This window comes from Penicillium chermesinum (assembly GCF_028974085.1).
Source record: "Penicillium chermesinum strain IBT 19713 chromosome Unknown utg000007l:1.0-2695246.0:1.0-2697696.0, whole genome shotgun sequence".
NCBI classification, from domain to species: Eukaryota; Fungi; Ascomycota; class Eurotiomycetes; order Eurotiales; family Aspergillaceae; genus Penicillium; species Penicillium chermesinum.
In genome coordinates this window covers 1,788,788-1,805,577 of record NW_026695317.1, presented here as the reverse complement: position 1 = coordinate 1,805,577, position 16,790 = coordinate 1,788,788, and the positions used below count along the sequence as shown (strand labels likewise).

The 16,790-nt window shown below is 49.8% G+C and overlaps 5 protein-coding genes across 5 annotated transcripts; 3 read left to right on the top strand and 2 right to left on the bottom strand.

Annotated features, from left to right (window-relative positions):
• Positions 1–296: 296 nt before the first annotated feature.
• N7468_009406 (uncharacterized protein) lies at positions 297–533 on the top strand (the record flags this gene model as incomplete). Its single annotated transcript, XM_058478702.1, has 1 exon — positions 297–533. The coding sequence occupies one exon, from the start codon at positions 297–299 to the stop codon at positions 531–533; it is 237 nt and encodes a 78-aa protein (XP_058327032.1).
• A 587-nt stretch (positions 534–1,120) lies between these two features.
• Positions 1,121–2,541, top strand: N7468_009405 (fungal specific transcription factor domain-containing protein; the record flags this gene model as incomplete). Its single annotated transcript, XM_058478701.1, has 3 exons — positions 1,121–1,212; positions 1,464–2,010; positions 2,140–2,541. The coding sequence occupies 3 exons, from the start codon at positions 1,121–1,123 to the stop codon at positions 2,539–2,541; spliced, it is 1,041 nt and encodes a 346-aa protein (XP_058327031.1).
• Positions 2,542–4,601: 2,060 nt separating this feature from the next.
• N7468_009404 (uncharacterized protein) lies at positions 4,602–8,489 on the bottom strand (the record flags this gene model as incomplete). The annotated part of the gene is made up of 7 exons (XM_058478700.1): positions 4,602–5,192; positions 5,253–5,488; positions 5,544–5,620; positions 5,658–5,948; positions 6,002–6,519; positions 6,570–6,625; positions 7,142–8,489. The coding sequence occupies 7 exons, from the start codon at positions 8,487–8,489 to the stop codon at positions 4,602–4,604; spliced, it is 3,117 nt and encodes a 1,038-aa protein (XP_058327030.1).
• A 1,172-nt stretch (positions 8,490–9,661) lies between these two features.
• Positions 9,662–11,946, top strand: sly1 (syntaxin-binding protein; the record flags this gene model as incomplete). Its single annotated transcript, XM_058478699.1, has 4 exons — positions 9,662–9,698; positions 9,765–9,984; positions 10,048–10,430; positions 10,484–11,946. 4 exons carry the CDS (start codon positions 9,662–9,664, stop codon positions 11,944–11,946), a joined length of 2,103 nt encoding a protein of 700 aa, XP_058327029.1.
• Positions 11,947–14,701: 2,755 nt separating this feature from the next.
• Positions 14,702–16,583, bottom strand: N7468_009402 (MDR family MFS transporter; the record flags this gene model as incomplete). Its single annotated transcript, XM_058478698.1, has 6 exons — positions 14,702–15,337; positions 15,393–15,780; positions 15,831–16,016; positions 16,071–16,207; positions 16,258–16,353; positions 16,404–16,583. The coding sequence occupies 6 exons, from the start codon at positions 16,581–16,583 to the stop codon at positions 14,702–14,704; spliced, it is 1,623 nt and encodes a 540-aa protein (XP_058327028.1).
• Between the last annotated feature and the right edge of the window lie 207 nt (positions 16,584–16,790).

The window sequence follows — 16,790 nt, the reverse complement described above, 5'->3', positions numbered from 1 at the left end:
AGCTCAAAAGTCTGGCCTCTACACTTGAGGTGGAGGCCTGGGGTCAATGACTTTGTAAATTTACTCAGTTCTAATTCTCACACCCGTGCCAGGTGATGAATGAGCATTATCTATCATAGTGCGTGCAAAATTTTCGCATGATTGTTCCATTTGCTTCGGAGTCAACGGCTTCTGGTTTTAAGCGTTTCATGGCTTTAGTGAGAGTCGACATGGATAGACTTGGTCAAAAGCGACATTTCCTAAAGCTATTTGTAACTATATCGCGAAAGCAGCTTTGTCTTTGTGAGTAAATTCCCATGCACGTAGGAATGCGCCACGGTCACTTGTTGAGAAAATCTCTACAAGTTGCTCGCCTACTAGCTTGTCAGTCCGGTTACTCCTACTTGCGTGTTGCCATCGCTTCAGAGTCTCGAGGGCTTGTCTTCGAGGTCTTGTTCTTGGGGTCCACGGGGCGCGAGGGGGATGTGGTGGCCAATGAACTCCCAACTTGCTCACCAGCGCGAACCACCCCTTCTTACCATACTCTACCATGAGTCTCTCGAAGCACACATCTCTTTCTTTCCGGATCAAGTCAGAGCGGGTAGTGAATGGCCAATAAGTCGCGTTCCCGTTGTCAGCCGATATGACCACTACTGGAACTCTGTTTGCGCCCCGTGGTTAGGGTCCTGAGCATCGACCCCAGGCTTCAGAAGCCCGTTCGTCTGGCGCCGAATGAAATGGGACTACATGATGTCAAGACCATACACCAATAAGGGAGTGCAAAGCCCTAGATTCGATATCCGGTGGCCACAGCCACTAGGCTGCGAGTTCTTTGTTGGTCAAGGCCAATCTGCTTCCTTATCCGGCATGGGGCGACACGCTAACAGCCGTCACGTCAGTGATTTCTTTGTCGCGTCGCTCCAGCAGAGCGGCTCGAACTTGATCGAGCTCGATTAACGGGGCGAAAGAGTCCAGCTGCTTGGCTCTGTGTTCCCCTCCTAAGGACGCCCGCCCACCCCCTCGGGTCGTCCTTGGGTCAAGCAATTCTCTTATGACCTGTCACTGTCCCGCGATCTCCCCGGTGGCTCCCCGGGGTTGTCCTTGGATAGTCACCTTCAAGGATCAAATCGCATAGCGAAACATGGAATATTCCGACGTCAAGTTCAAGAAAAAGCGCGAGAGCCGAAAGCGCGCACTAACAGCATGCGAGACATGCCGTCTGCGCAAGACTCGGTGCGACAATACCAGGCCTTTCTGTAGTTATTGTATCAATCAACGGGTTCGATGCGTCTACCCTGATACTTTACCCCTGTTCACCAAGTATGTTAGCTCAATCTGTGAGAGGGCGGCTGTTTTATCCCTCATTCCTTTCTTTGCTGTCAACACTCGCTTCAAATTCCTCTTCTGACCAGGCCCCTCTCTCGAACCATGAAAAGGCAAATAGAAAGCAAAGAGGATGATACTAAATATGTTGTGTCTCGTAGGTCCGAGTCGACCGATATCCGCCAGCAGCTAGATCATATCACGAACCTGCTGGAAGATCTCAAATACGAGAAAGGGCCCGATGTACCTCTTATTTCCTCATTTCGAGGCACCCTGTCTGGATCCACGGGAGATACCCTTAACCTAACAACACGTATCACCGATTCCTTCTCAGGGGATCCCGTGCGCAACACCACCAGTGTAGATCATGTACAAGATTCTCATCATGATCCCCGTATCCTCTTTACAGCATGCTCTCCCGAGATCTTGATCCGGTGGCGTGTCTTCAGAAATGTTATTTCAGAGGGAGATAGGCACATACAGTCTTTTATCCTCGACTCCATTGGCCAACAACCTCGGTGGCCGACCAACCTCCCGCCGAAGCGAACGAATCCCAGTCTGTCTGTGGCCAATTTACAGCATATGTGTGAAAAATATGTGATGGTCCCACATCGCTTTCACCCTGTAATAGATATGGATGAGCTGCGCTTATATGCACACGAGGTGACAGTGCAGGGGTTAGGGTGGGACGGCAAATCATGCCTGGTGGTACGTTGCCTGGGCATCTCGTCATTTTTCTTGTTCCCGTATTTGGGATTATGCATGGGCATCCTGGCTTTTTGCCATGAAACCCACCTTCCCATCTCAGCTAAGCTCTTGGGCTAACATTTATGGTAGCTCTTGGCATGTGCTCTGGCTTGTTGCTCGTCTCCGATAGTCTCTCTCGACGACTATCCTGACTTTGGTAACATGCCGGAACTCCCGCCAAGCGAAGTAGACATGGAGCAGGCTGATTTTTACTTCGAAGCCGCCATGCAGCGAATGGGATTTCTTTCCACGAGCCCGATAGATATCCAATGCTTTATCCTAGCGGGCATGTTTCACCGGTATACCTCACATGCACTGGATGCCTGGTTCTGCTTCCAACAAGCATCTTGTCGACTGGATATCCGACTACGATCATTACGTCGGGAAGAATGGGTAGCTGATGGAAACTACCACAATTTGGAAGCACGACTATATTGGTCATGCATGCATAACGAACAGTGTGTTGATCTCTCGAAGTTCCAAGAACCTTAGTACTAATACGGTCTCTTAGTGAATTGCAAAGAATTATGCCTCTCTGGAATAGCTCGCTGGACGCGTTGCCATATTCAGACCCATTTCCATCTCTACCCAGATCAGCAGGTAGTTCCCCCGGCACTGTGCAGGACAATAATTCCACGTCCACCTTAGATCCGTATATTTCAGAAGCCGATAAAACCTGGAAGACCTTTCTGGGCGGTATTTCCTGCTCTCGGGCAACTGAAACGATGCTCATTGATTTGTGGCGTTGTGGCCCGGAGGATTGGCTATACCATCCCAAAAAACCTACTCGATCGAACTAGAGACGCTGTGCGGATAATTGACCAATGGTGTGTATAATCCGCTCTCTCTCTCAAAAGAGTGCCCCCCCAAACTCACCTCTCACAATTATACAGTAGAAAACTCACTCACTAATACCGCTATATTAGGTGGCAAGTATCATGCCAGAGCCTGTCGATGAGCAATGACCATCAAACAATGCTTCGCATACGGTATTATGCAGCCCTCGAGAAAGTTCTCCGGCCGACGGTTTACCTAGCATTCCACTACCACACTGCCCATCTGCATTAAAACTAGTCGGCATCTGACCAATGAAATCTTCGATTTCGCCCAAAGAGGCATAGAGACATGCGAGCGTGTGATTGCCACAGGGTGGCACAATGTGCCTAACCCATGGGGCTGGCATCTAGATCTTCAGATGTTTGCCGCTGCAATGCTGATCATCGGAGCCAAGCTTTGTGACATCCAATACCCATGCTCGAGGACGGCGCCGATGGTGAGGCCGCCACCCAATTGGCAGTCTATAGTAAAGACTGTGCTTAGGCTCTTGGCTCTCTGGGAGCATCAGGCGGCTGGCCTCACTCTGATGCGCGATATGCTGCACAGAATATATTCCAGAACCTGCGAAATGGCAGGGACTGCGTATTAGTTTGCTGGACTAATCCTGAGATCTCTTGATTGAATAGGAGGCGGCCTGTTCTGCGACTTACTAGTAATACTTTGGGATATGTTTGTCTTGCGGGTGAATTCAATGTCAGATAATATTAATACATCTCTAACTTTCTCAGCAGAAACTAGCCCAATGGTTCCGAAGTAGCTAAGATAGACGAGATACGCCCACCTCCTACCAAATCTGAGGCCTTGAAAATTATAACTTGGCACGAGCGACACTGGCAAATGCCTGGCTTCCACCACTAGTCATACTTGCCAACTCCACCACGCGGGTTCCTTGAATGACTCAAAGCTGAACATCCAGATCGCAGGAAAGATTCTAATGTTAAGAACCATACTCGATCTACAACCAGATTGTTTATTATCTTACAAGAAGTCAATTAACGAGAAATACAGATGCTCTTGTGGATATTGAATTGACCCGCACTTCAGAGCGTGACTAGCAGCAGTGCATCAATGCTAATAAAGCTTAATAACAGAAAGATATGCCCCTGGGCGGAGCCAGCAGGTATACATTGTTTTCCATGTTTTCCGATAAACAAGCGCCTTGAAATGAGAATATGCCAGCACCAGAAAAGCCCTGCCCAATGCATACACATGACAGCCTAGGGAAAGAGGAAGAACGCCTCTGTAGCCTCGTGAGGGCCCATGCAAAACATGCCCTTAAAAAACACACGAAAGAAGCTGGAAACGGGACAACAGGAAAAGACCCTCAATCCCTCAAGACCATGACCATAAGACAGCGCCGGGAGATTCAACGCCATGTGATAGCTGATCCATCAGAGACAATTCTAGGGAAAGACTAGCATGACAGAAGGGAAGAGGTAGGTGGGTTAGAAAATACATGATCCACTGAGGGATAGAAGGATAAAAGAGGAGCGGACGAAGGCACAATCCAGGCGCCGAGAAGGGGGTATCAGATCGAATGGAAAAAGAACGACACTGAGACAGTTTGCAGGAGACAGGCGAATTAAGTGTCATGCCGGAAAGTACAATTCTCTCCTTTGCGGCATTTTCCTTCCGCCCAAAACTTGCAGGGAACCAATCCTACCTTGTACTGTTGTTGTTTTAGCATTCGTTTGTGATTTGCGGGGGTGAACACGTTACTCACGGGTTGGGGGGGCATTGGCCTTGGTGCGCTTGCCTCGGCTCCATTGCTCCTGGTTCTGACTGTCGTAATGGCTGCTCCCTCCATCACGCATGCGCTTCCGTTCAGGGTCTTCAAAGGTACCCGGCGTGTGAGAATTGAAGCCTCCACCAGCAGGGTTAGTTTGTCCGGCAAACTGTCCAAAGATAGCACCCAGATTCGGTGTCATTGCAGGTTGCGTCTGCTGCATTTGCGCGGGAGAGAACCCGCCAGGCTGCTGAATCTGCTTCATCATGTTTAGAATGCCTTGGAAGTCAACTGAGGCTGCGGCAGGTGGAATAGGTACTTGAGGCACCTGCGGGACTGGAGGAGCGGACTGCTGCTGGCAGAACATGCTAATGGTACGCTCTAAGTCAGACATTGGGGCCTGAGGAGGTTGTTGGACGGGTTGTGGTGGCGGTGTAGATTGCTGCGTAGCGCCATTTTGTATGATTTTCAGAAGGTTGGCAATATCGACTCCCCCACCTCCAGCGTTGAGCTGTTGCGGTGCCTGAGAAGCGGGAGTAGGTTGAGGGTTAATACGAGCGTAGTATTCGTCTTGCTTCGCCTGTGTGAGCATTGGTCAGTATAAGATAATTTATGTGTACCAAATAAGATAGTAGCAAACCTTCACAGTGTCGGGTAGCTCTCCAAAGGAGATTACATCAGGTACAGGTTCGTTTTCATCTACCGCGGCCGGTTCCTTGGGTGTTGATGGCACGTCGGCCGGGGAAGAATAGAAAACCATAAGCGTAGTTGCTTCACGATGATCCTGGGCCTCTTTCTCGGCACTAACGGGTGTACGATTGCCACCACGTTTGATGAAGTTGGCCTTCTTCATCTCGTCCAGTTCGATTTGGATCGCTGTTTCGCAATTAGCATGATGGCTCAGCTGGCATACAACAGAATCTCAACTTACTCGACAGCGTATAGTAATCTCGCAGGGTGATTTCACGAATAGTGCCCCCCCAGTTCCTCGTCTTCAGCTTCGACTTCCTTATCCTTGTGTAACTTGAGCGCATCACCTTCAGACTTGATATTTGAACCATCATTGAAAGGCCCATCTTCAGGACCCAGCTCTTCCTCAGGGTCATGAGTAAACAATCTTATCTCAGTGAGAGAGTCTTCGGGCTTCCAGGTGACACGCAGTTTACGCCGCTCCTCCTTGCGCAAACGTTTCTTACGCTCTTCTTCGGTCTCGGGTGGTTGGTCTTCAGAGGGCTTGACAGCAATCGGCTCCTTGGGCTTATCAAGATCGGCCATCAGGTCACCAAAAGAGAAAGTTGGCTTGGGAGGCGCTTTTTCTTTCTTCTCAGGGGTTGGGCTATGACATAGTTAGTAGGCAGGTTCTCGTACAAAAACCATGTAGACACTTACTTTGTCTTTGCAGCGGCGGCGGCAGCGGCAGCGGCAGCTCTCTCTGCATTAGTTGTTCCAGGGCGCTTGGATGCAGAGCTCAGGGTACTGAATAGAGCAGACGCCTTGGGAGCAACATGGGTGGGCTTTGGCCGCGGAGCAGCTGTGGCCGGTTTGCCATTTGATGTATCAGGGACCCGCTTTGTTGTACCATTCAAAGCAGTAGCCTTGCTTTGATCTTTAGGATTCGGCATGACGACAAGACGCTTGGCTGGCTGAGCACTGTTTTCACCCTCGCGGGTGCGTTTCAACCCAACCGGTTCGACGGAGGGAGAGTTGCGGGCAGGTGCCTTTGCTGGCGAATCTTCAACGGATTTAGAAGTTTGCTTGCGCTTGGTCGAGGCCTTAGCATTATCTAAAATTTTCTGTGCCAATTCCTTCACTGCCTGTCCGCCTTTCTTAACAAAACGCGGCAGCACTTTAGCCAAGTTGGTCTTCTGCAGCATCTCTTCATCTACAGTGATAAAACGTGCCAGCACCTTTGATATTCATCAGTAAAGATCAAAATAAGAGTCTCAGAATCACATACCTTTAAGATGTTTGTGGTTAAAGACCCATCATAATCAGCTGCCTGGAATCGATCTACTATGAATGAATGCATAGCTGATAGAGCAACGGGGTGTTCTCCGAGCCTACAGAGTGTTTGTTAATTAGTAACCGAGCATTCAAACGGAGTGGGACGAAAAAAAAAGGTGCGAGGACGGCAAGGGGGCTGGACTGGAGGTCACGCCTCGATAAGATCTTAAACCCAAACTAGCCATTGCGGGACATTTGTAGGAAATCTGATTGAGGATAACCAGACACCAGACCAATGAACAGCTTCAAGTTGCCCAGCCACGAGTTCATTAGAGAACGCGGGCATTTCCATGTCTGCTTTCTGTATTTCGAAACACGGGCCCATGATTTGCGAGATTGGAGCATGGTAGGCTTTATTTTCGGCCTATTAGATGACACTCTCCTCTGTTTCCACGCAAGGTTTACATAAGGGAATCACTCGAGTTGCGCCAGAATTATATGAATACGGCAAAAGGGAATCGGTGCAAGAGTAAGAGAGTGGGGGGAAAGGAGAGCATACTTCTCAACAATTACAGGATGACCGACCCTTGAGGGTAGTCTCCAAGATCCGATCCATCATGCCACGCTGCAATGTGACATCTTGCTTCAAAGCATTGGCCTTCTCATTATCTCCCGAATTCTCTGCAGCTTTCATGGCCTGAACCTGATCCTTCCAGGAGTCTCGAAGTGTTTTCACGAGATCTTTGTAGACAACCAGGGCATTTTTGACCTTCTCGGGTGCAGCTCTCTTGTTTCGTGGCGCCCAAACAGCCTGCATAGTGTCGTATTCTGCCGCTTCCAATCGGTCGGTGGGGCGCTGCAATGGAATAGGAGACGGCTCAGGTGGTGCTTCAATATCCGACTCGGAATCGTCAGAACTATCACTCTCCTGGGTTGTCTTGGTCTTCTTTGCCTTGGTCTTCTTGGGTTGTGTTGCCTTTTTCACGGGTGCTTTCTTCGCTTCGATAACAACTTCGGGGCGAGGCGGACCAGTTAGTCTTGAGGGATTTCCAGGGGGTTTAGAGGAAGCGATTGGTCGGAATACGCCTAACATACCTGGTTTTGGGGGATTCGCGTTATTCAGGTTGTTGCCAGAGGGCTGAAGTGTAAGGTCATTCTGGTAATAATCAAAGCCCTGTCCTCCCAGCTGTTGAATTCCCGTTGGCGTCCCCGTTGGCGTCGTGAACATGTAACCATCACGAAGTTGCTGCGGTTGCTGACTGGGGGCTTGAAGCACTGGATTCAGGAATTGTGGATCGATGGTATTATTCTGAGAAGGAGCAGATTGAAAGTCGTCGGTGAGATCGATTGTATTGTTGAGCAAGTCGGCAGGGTACGACGGCTGGAGGTGAAACTGAGGCAAGACCGATTGAGGGGCGTGAAATTCGGAAGGCAAGTGCTGCGGGGGTGGGCGCTCTTGAAAAGATCCGTGGGGAGGCAGCTGATGGTTGGGGAAGAATTGTGGATGGAAGGAGTATTGAGGGAACGAAGAGGTCTCCTGGTTCATGGCGCGCGAGTCGAACTGAATCTGCTCATGCTGAATATGGGGCACCTGCTGAGGCTGCTGAACTTGCTGAGGTTGATATGGCGATTGCACAAACGCGCGGTTCGGCGGTTGCAACGGGTTGGACTGCCAGGACTGCGGAATGGAGTAGATGCCGTGATTTGGATCCGTCTGAGGTTGAAGGTGGTTTCTCTGAGAGGGCGGCGGGGTATGTTGGGGTCTTTGCTGCTGGAAAATAGGATGGTCCCAACTAATGCCCATGGGCTGCTCACGAGCGTGATTCTGTTGTTGCGGCGCTGCGTGGAGCTGGTTAGGATACATGGCATCCAGGTTATTCCAGTACTCTTGAGGCAACGGATCCTGCGAGGCACCATGGGGCAGACCCGGCATTGGATTCTCAGCCGAAGACTGCTCCATAGTTTCCACCTCCCAGCGCCGGCAAGACTTTTTCCCCTTTCTTCTTTAAGCTACTGAGTTACCAAAGTTGTTGTAAATATCACGTGTGCCAGATGTGATGTATCCAGGAACTCCACCGCCTTCTGTAAAAGGAGATGATATGAAATGCCCGGAGAAACGATCGACCGTAGGTGGGGGTGCGAGTCCGTTCTGATTGGCAAGCGACCACCAAGGGTGTTGCGATGGAGGAGCTGACAAGATTATCAGGAGAGGGTCGTACGTCGGAGATATGGCTAGGTCCGTATCAGAGTTGTCTGTACCATCGTACCTTGTGTTGAGTGTTGAGTCTTCGTCACGCGTCTCACAAGGCAGGTTTAGACTATGGTGCCTCAGGCATCCATATGCGAATCCTCCGTTTCCCCAACGCTTAATGAAAACCCGCCGAATAAGTACGTCGAGGGAGCAAGTTGGAAGTTGAGAGAGAACAGAAAGCAAGGTATCAAGCCGGGGATCGCGTTTAAGGACCCGAGTAAGATACGGGCTTGTCTCCTGTCCCACTGTATAATGCCTCCCTTCCTGTATCTTGACCCAAGACCCTTTTCTCCTGCAGAGCTTTGCACCCTTGTCTGCTTCTTTTCCTCTTAAGCCTTTGCTTTGAAATAAAACTCTGTAGGTTGAGAGGAAGGCTCCTTAGTTCAGAGTCACTCTAGTAACATAGCCATTCACTTTACGAAGCACGGATAAGGGAAAGGAAATTGGGGGAGTTGGGGGTGAAGGATGATGAGTTCAGGTGGAAGGGGGGGGGGCCAAAATGCTGGTTGCAGGAACGCGGAGTCACGAGGAGAACCAGGACCGCGCAAAATGGCGGTTTCTGATAGGTGGAGGTGGTAATAAATAACGGTACTGTGGTATTGCGGGAAGTGATGCCTGCGCCAAGAGCAGGTCAGAAGCTCCGATAGACATGTGCCTTGTTTGCTCTGTTTGGTCTACCTTGGATCACCCGCTTCGGCCACTTGGACATAGTGGTATGTCAATAAATTGTTGACTTACTGAAATTGTCTACAAGCGATTTTGGACTTGGATGATCTTGCTCCTGGTGATCCCGACAAGGATCTAATTGTACTTTTGATTGTGACTCTCTCTTGAGCCCCCGTGCCTGGTCTGCCATGGCGCACCCCATGTCTCTCCGAGACCGACAGATTGGTATGGGATACTGATTTTATTCTCCTTGCAGTTGCCAATTGCGAATAGCTAACCTGTAACCTCCAGCGTCAATCCAAAAGCTACTCAATTTGAACCACGCCCCCCAGTCGACGGAGGATGGCCAAGACTCTGGAACCGGGAGTCTCATCTCCCATTCAACCCCCATCCTGAATGAGGACGGCGACCCAATTTGGAAAGTTCTGGTCTTTGATGCTATGGGCCGAGATGTCATTAGCAGTGTACTCAGAGTTAATGATCTCCGAGCATGGGGTGTCACTATTCATCTGTACGCTTGTTGCACCTTGGAAACACTGCGGGGAAGCCTGGAGCGCTGACTGAAAATTCCCAGAAACATCAACGCCCAAAGATACCCGATCCCCAATGTCCCTGTTGTCTATTTCCTTGAGCCCACCGAATCCAACATCCAGGCGATCACGCGCGATCTTTCCCATGGCCTTTACTCCCCCGCCTATGTGAACTTCTTGTCTTCAATACCACGGCCCTTGCTTGAAGACTTTGCTTCACAAGTAGCAGCATCTGGCGCCTCTGAGCACATTGCACAAGTATTCGATCAATACCTGAACTTCATCGTCGCCGAGCCTGACTTATTCAGCCTGGGACTTGGGAATGATGCATACTACAAAATCAACAGCCCCAAAACAAGCGATGAGGATCTGGATGCAATTGTAGACAAGGTGGTCAGCGGGTTGTTCAGTGTCAGCGTGACAATGGGTCAGACTCATCCTTTGGTCCTCTTCAGAAACCTATGGCTAATGATATTCCAGGCTCTATCCCAATCATTCGATGTCCCAAGGGCGGTGCGGCAGAGCTCATTGCAACCAAGTTGGATCGGAAACTTCGTGACCACATTCTAAACTCTAAAGACAACTTGTTCTCTGGTAACCAGCGGGCATTGCCTGGGGTTCCCTCCACTCGGCCAGTGTTGATCATTATGGACCGAAATGTTGACCTGGTGCCCATGCTCTCTCACTCTTGGACATATCAGTCCCTTGTGCAGGATGTGCTGCAAATGCGGCTGAATCGCATTACCTTGGAAGCCGACGGTCAGGACTCAAGCTCCGGTAAAAAGTCGTACGATCTGACCAGCAGTGATTTCTTTTGGCAAAAAAATGCTGGAGCGCCATTCCCTCAAGTTGCGGAAGATATTGATGCCGAACTCACTCGTTACAAAGAAGATGCAAACGACATCACGAAGAAGACCGGCGCCTCCTCGATTGAAGACCTCCAAAATGATACCAGCGCTTCCGCCCAGCATTTGAAAGCTGCCATCACCCTGCTTCCTGAACTGCGCGAGCGTAAGGCGATCCTGGATATGCACATGAATATCGCCACTGCGCTGCTCAAGGGTATCAAAGACCGGCAGCTGGATAACTTCTTCGAGCTGGAGGAGAACATCACCAAACAATCCAAAACCCAAATACTTGACTTGATCAATGATCCTGCCAAGGGCAGCAATCCATCCGACAAACTACGTATCTTCATAATCTGGTTCCTCAGCACCGAGACCGAACTCAACCGCAACGAGATCACTCAATTCGAAGAAGCCTTAATCAGAGCTGGCGTTGCGGATATCGCCCCCATTTCCTACGTCCGTCAAGTGCGCGAGATCACTCGGATGACCATGATGACGACTGCCGCCCCTGAGCCCCAATCCTCCGACCTCTTCCGCGGCTTCTCTTCCCTCTCCAACCGCCTCACAGACCGCATCACCTCTGGGTCCCTGGGCGCCAACTTCGACTCCCTCATCTCTGGTGTCAAGAACTTCCTCCCCGCAAATAAGGACTTGACGGTCACGAAGATCACCGAATCCATCATGGACCCGGCCGCCGCCTCTAGCTCCGCAATCGCCAAGACGGAAAGCTACCTATACTTCGATCCCCGCAGCGCCAACGCTCGCGGCGCAATGCCGCCAGCTTCTGCCTCGCGTAACCCTCAGAGCGCCGGTGTACCAGGCATTTCGGGTCCTGGAACAGGAGCGACATTTGGCCAGCGTCGCCAGGCATTCAACGAAGCCATCGTCTTTACCGTCGGCGGTGGTAGTATGGATGAGTACGGCAATTTGCAAGACTGGGTCCATCGGACGAGTGGGCAGCAGGGGCCTGATGGAGTGTCCCAGCAGAATCGAGCGCCCACTGCACGCCGCCGTATTGTGTATGGAAGCACAGATCTGTTGAACGCCAATGAGTTCTTGACAGAATCATTGGCGCCGCTTGGGAAGGAAAGCTAAGCATTTACGATACCATAGTACTTAGTGTTGGTTCGTCTTTTCGCGGCGACGGCGTTATAATAACGATGGAAGATTCGGCGGTTTGTACCAATCACATTATAATCAAGCCTTTGTATGTGCAGGTTTTTAGAGTCGCAATTACTCTTCTTATGATCCTAAGATTCCTTGATTAAATTAAATATAGCACCAACCGAGCCTCGGAACTTGGACTAGGAATCTTAGCAGCAGACCTAGAACGAGACAGAGTCTTGACGAGAAAAATAGAAGTCCATGTGAAATATAGTGAAAGCCAAGCTTGTAATCCGCTCCAATGGAATTCGATATTTGAAGCTTCCATTTCTGTTGAAAAAAGCCGAGTGAGAGGAGAGAAGAAGGGGAAGGAGAAGCTACAGCGACAGAACAGACCAACACTGATACTCTCCTGTTATTATTTTTCCCTCCTTTGCGTATTTCTTTCCTTTTCCCCACATCTCCCTCCGTCTCAATTTCCCTTCCCTCAAGCCCCTAAGGCCACTAGTTTGAGTGCCAGTCGCTCTACACAAGATACCCGGGTCACTACTCCCACCAAGACTCGCTTTCACCCCTCTGCCTCATATCTTTCATACTGCTACCTACCAACTGATCAGTATGTATGTATGTATGTAATTATTAACGTCCAGGGAGCTGGCGGTGTATGCCGCCAGCTCCAAGCCTCCCTTGGGGCATGGGGACGTGCCAAGCTGAGAGTCTATCTTTGCCGAAAATGGCTGTTACAATACACCAGTTGGCGATTTGCCTTAGCCATTATCCGGCCTAAATTCCTCCCAGAAAGCAGCTTAGCGCTTCTAGAGCCGGGCCATGGGGCCGTAGTTCCGCGGGTTTTGCCCCCGACCTGTAGAGCGTTTCGCGTGGTTTCAGTAGACTTAAGTCCAGCGTAACTAGGACCAGAGTCCCTAGGCGCTTACAGCGCCGTTTTTTTTGAAAAAGGAAAGGTGGGTAAAGGAGAGAAAGGGGAGAGTAGGGAAAAGGAGACGGTAGAGGAGAGAATATATAATAAGAGAGGGGGGAAGGAACGGGAAGAGTTTGGGAAGCCCTAACGCGGGCAAATTGCGGTGTAGAACCTTGTAACCGCGCAAAGCTGTGCGAAGTCTGTAGGTTCGAGTGTGCGGATATAGGCTATAGCCTCGTGGAGCCCGCTGGGCGGGCTTGCTGGCCGCGCCGGCCAGAGTGCGAAAGTCCGAACTGATCAGTATAAGCTACACGTGGATCACTATTCCCACCAACACTCAACCATCGCCTTCACATCCCTCCTGCCTATCAACGGATCAAAATGACGTCAAACAAAGTACAATACAGCGGTTTCTCGGAGCCAACTGAGTCTGTTCGCTCGTCAATCCAGGACACAATGGAGTTATGCCCCCGTGGCTGCCTTGATCTACCGTATGCTCCGGAATACATCGGCTCAACAAAGAGTGTGATTACAAGGATGGTAAACCGAATCAAAGCTTCTATATCCAATCAAGATATGATCTATGTAAAGTTCGTGAATGTACCGCCAGAAATCGCCTCAAGAACGGATATTAAGGGTACACGGAACTTTTACGACTTCCAGACGCGTTGTATGATTATAAAAATTCCCGGATCGCCACATGAGACTGCAGTCGGAGCATGGAACAAGATTATGTATATGCTAGCAGAAGTCTCAAACTTGAATATCAAGTCTCTTTGTGCTGCTCGCAGGTATGGGAATTCGAGTCACAAAGAGCCTGACGCACAATACTTACCAGAGGATATCGTGTCTGCTTGGCCAATGGTAGTATTAGAGGTGGGATATTCCGAATCCCGGTCTAAACTGAAATGTGATGCGGCATGGTGGCTAGCCAATTCAAATGGAGCAGTCAACCTGGTGATTACCATCGCGATCGACAAAAGACAACCACAGATCACGATTGAGTCCATTGTGCTGAATCAAAGTACCTTACCGGCTCGCCATTCTCGTGCCCGTTACCAAGCAGTGACTCGACAACAGTTTATTATCGCACAGGATCGCAATAGAGTCATAACAACAACACCCTCAGTGCCACTCTACATCACCGTTCAAGAGATAATGGGACGCCCTCCATTACCAGGCGAGAGTAATATCCTCATTCCGGTGCCTCGCTTAGAGAGACTTGCTTTTTTAGTCTGGCGTGACCAAGGATTCATACCTCAAGGAACTGCCCCTCAAGGAACTGCCCCTCAAGGAACTGCACAAGGAAATGCACGTGGCTAGAGCAAGAACTCTAAATTCTTCAATTTTTTGATGAGGTCTTCTTTTATTCCTGATATCGTTATTCTGGTATCTTTCTTAGAGCAACTTGCTGCTATTGTTCAGCCAAAACAAGGCCTTGAATGATTTTTATGATGGCTTATTTTCCGTTTGACATTCTTAACGGTAGCGATGACGAGGTACTAATTCCTGGTAGTTAGTTTTTGGAGCATCAATAGATACACTAAAGACGAAATACAACCCAAAAAAAACCTCGATTTACACTTTGCGGGACCACTATGTCATTTTATGGTTAGTTAAATCAATGTCACCTGGCAAACCTGGGGTGATGCCCAGCCATCTTCGCCCAGGATTCTCTCCTAAAAGTTCTTTTTAGCCGCTCTTTATTCTCAAGTTGAAGAGGTAGCGTATTTTTTTCAGCAGTATAATCATTTAACATGGTACTTCTCCAAATAATCTATGCACATTGACATGAAGTGTCTATACTCAAGGGTCTAAATTCAAAAACTACTTTTTTTGCGGCGCAGAAACCCGCCTCCACTCCATTCCCAACACCCCGAAGATTGACCCCGCAGCCAACCCAGCAGAAAGATACCAAGTCTTCCTAATAGCATCATTAGTAAAGCCAATGATGGTACTCAGATCCTGAGCTGGCACAAGATTGCGAATCTCTCCCTGGCCCGCATTCAACACCGTCGAGGCATCGATTTCAGGGAACCGGTGGCTGATACTTGAGGCCAGAGACCCGGCATAGATGGCATCAGCAGCCGACAGCGCGATAGTCCCACCCAGCGTTTGCGCCAGGACGATCAAGGACACTCCGATCGGAATATCCATCATCGGGAGGATCGTCTGTGCTGCCACAAGGGTCTGCTGGAGTGCACAGCCCAAGCCTATGCCGCCGAGAACCTGGTATCCGAGCACGAAACGGAGAGGGGAGGAAGCTTCCAGTGTAGACAGAAGGCCCATACAGACTGAAAGCAGTGCCGTCGCAACTATCATGAACGGGACGTAGTAGCCGATGACAGGGGTGAGGATGCCGGCTAGGGTAGTGAAGATGACTGCTGCGCCAATGATGGGTAGCAGCTTCACGGCAGAGGATATGACGGAGTAATCTTTGATTGTTTGTAGCCAGATCGGCAGCTGATGTCCCTGTTAGTGAAGTTGCTTTCGTGTCTGACTAGTGAATAGAACGAACATAGTACTCAAGGATGAACCCTGTGCCCGAAGTACAAAAAGAGAAGAACATGCCGAAGGCAATACTTCTTCTTGTGAGGATCCCCATCGGAACCAGAGCTTTGTCGCCCTTCTTGACTTGCATGGTCACGAAGATGGCCATGAACGCTCCGAAGAGAATGAAGAGGACAATGATGCGGGCATTTTGCCAAGCGTAGTCTTTGCCGCCCCAGAGTAGTGCCAGAATCAGACACAGAATGGATCCGAGGAAGAATGTAAAAGCGATCAGATCCAATTGCTCCAGTTTCTCTCTCCAGGTCGTCGGCCCCGATTTTGCCGGTTCGTTCTTCACCATGAAGAAAATGATAGCCAAGGTCGGAGCGGACATAATGGGATTGATATAGAAGATCCTACTCGGGTTAGCCAAAAGTGCCACAGATCGCGACCGAATGGAAACTACCATCTCCATGTGGTGCCATCAATAATCCCACCACTCAGCAACGGGCCACAGATAAATGCGACTCCATTGACAGCTCCGATAATGCCGTTGAACACGGCAACTTGGGCTCGAGGGACAGACAGCGATAAAATAGTCAGAGCTCCTGAGAGGATGCCGCCGGCGCCAATACCTGCAATAGTGCGACCCCTTGACTTCTGTAAACACTGCGTATATCACCAAATGACCAATAATTTCACGTACAATATCATCGCAACCGAGTTTGGAGCCGTGGCGCAAACAATTGAACCGACCTCGAACAGCAAGAGAGCTCCCAGATAGACGATCTTAACGGGCAAGATCGAATACAATTTCCCAAATATCAATTGGAAAGCACAGTCCTGTGTCATCGTGAGTCCTCGTCGAAGCACTTCCGGGGATGGCCACGTACCGTAAACAAGTATGCCGAGCCATACCAGCCGGTGTCTTGAAGTGAGTGGAATTCATCGGTGATGGTTTTCACGGCGGTTCCTAGAACGACCTCGTCCTTTATTCTATTAGCGCGCGAAATGGAAAGAATATCCGCGCAACACACACCAATGCGACCTGGAAGACAGACAAACAAAGGCCGATAAAGATCAGCGAGAACTTCATGTGACCGACATATTGCACGTCCTCCTCTTTAGACTCGGTCGAGGACGAGCGCTCGCTGAGATTTTCGCTGAGTTCATCCGGCGTGGCTGCCACAACGTCAGTTTTTTCAGTGGTATTTTCCATGATGTGACAGAATGTAGTCGGGGGACTTTCAACGCAAAAACATGTTTAAGTAAATTTGTTGCTAAGAAGGTTCTCAAGGCTACCAGCTGCGTCGTGGCCCCAGGGCCGTGTGCAAATAGGGCCCCGCTTACCACGCGATTTTTTTTTTTTCCTTTGTTGATTTGGAATCTCACACCCACATGTCTCCTGCAGTGTGACCGCGCTAAG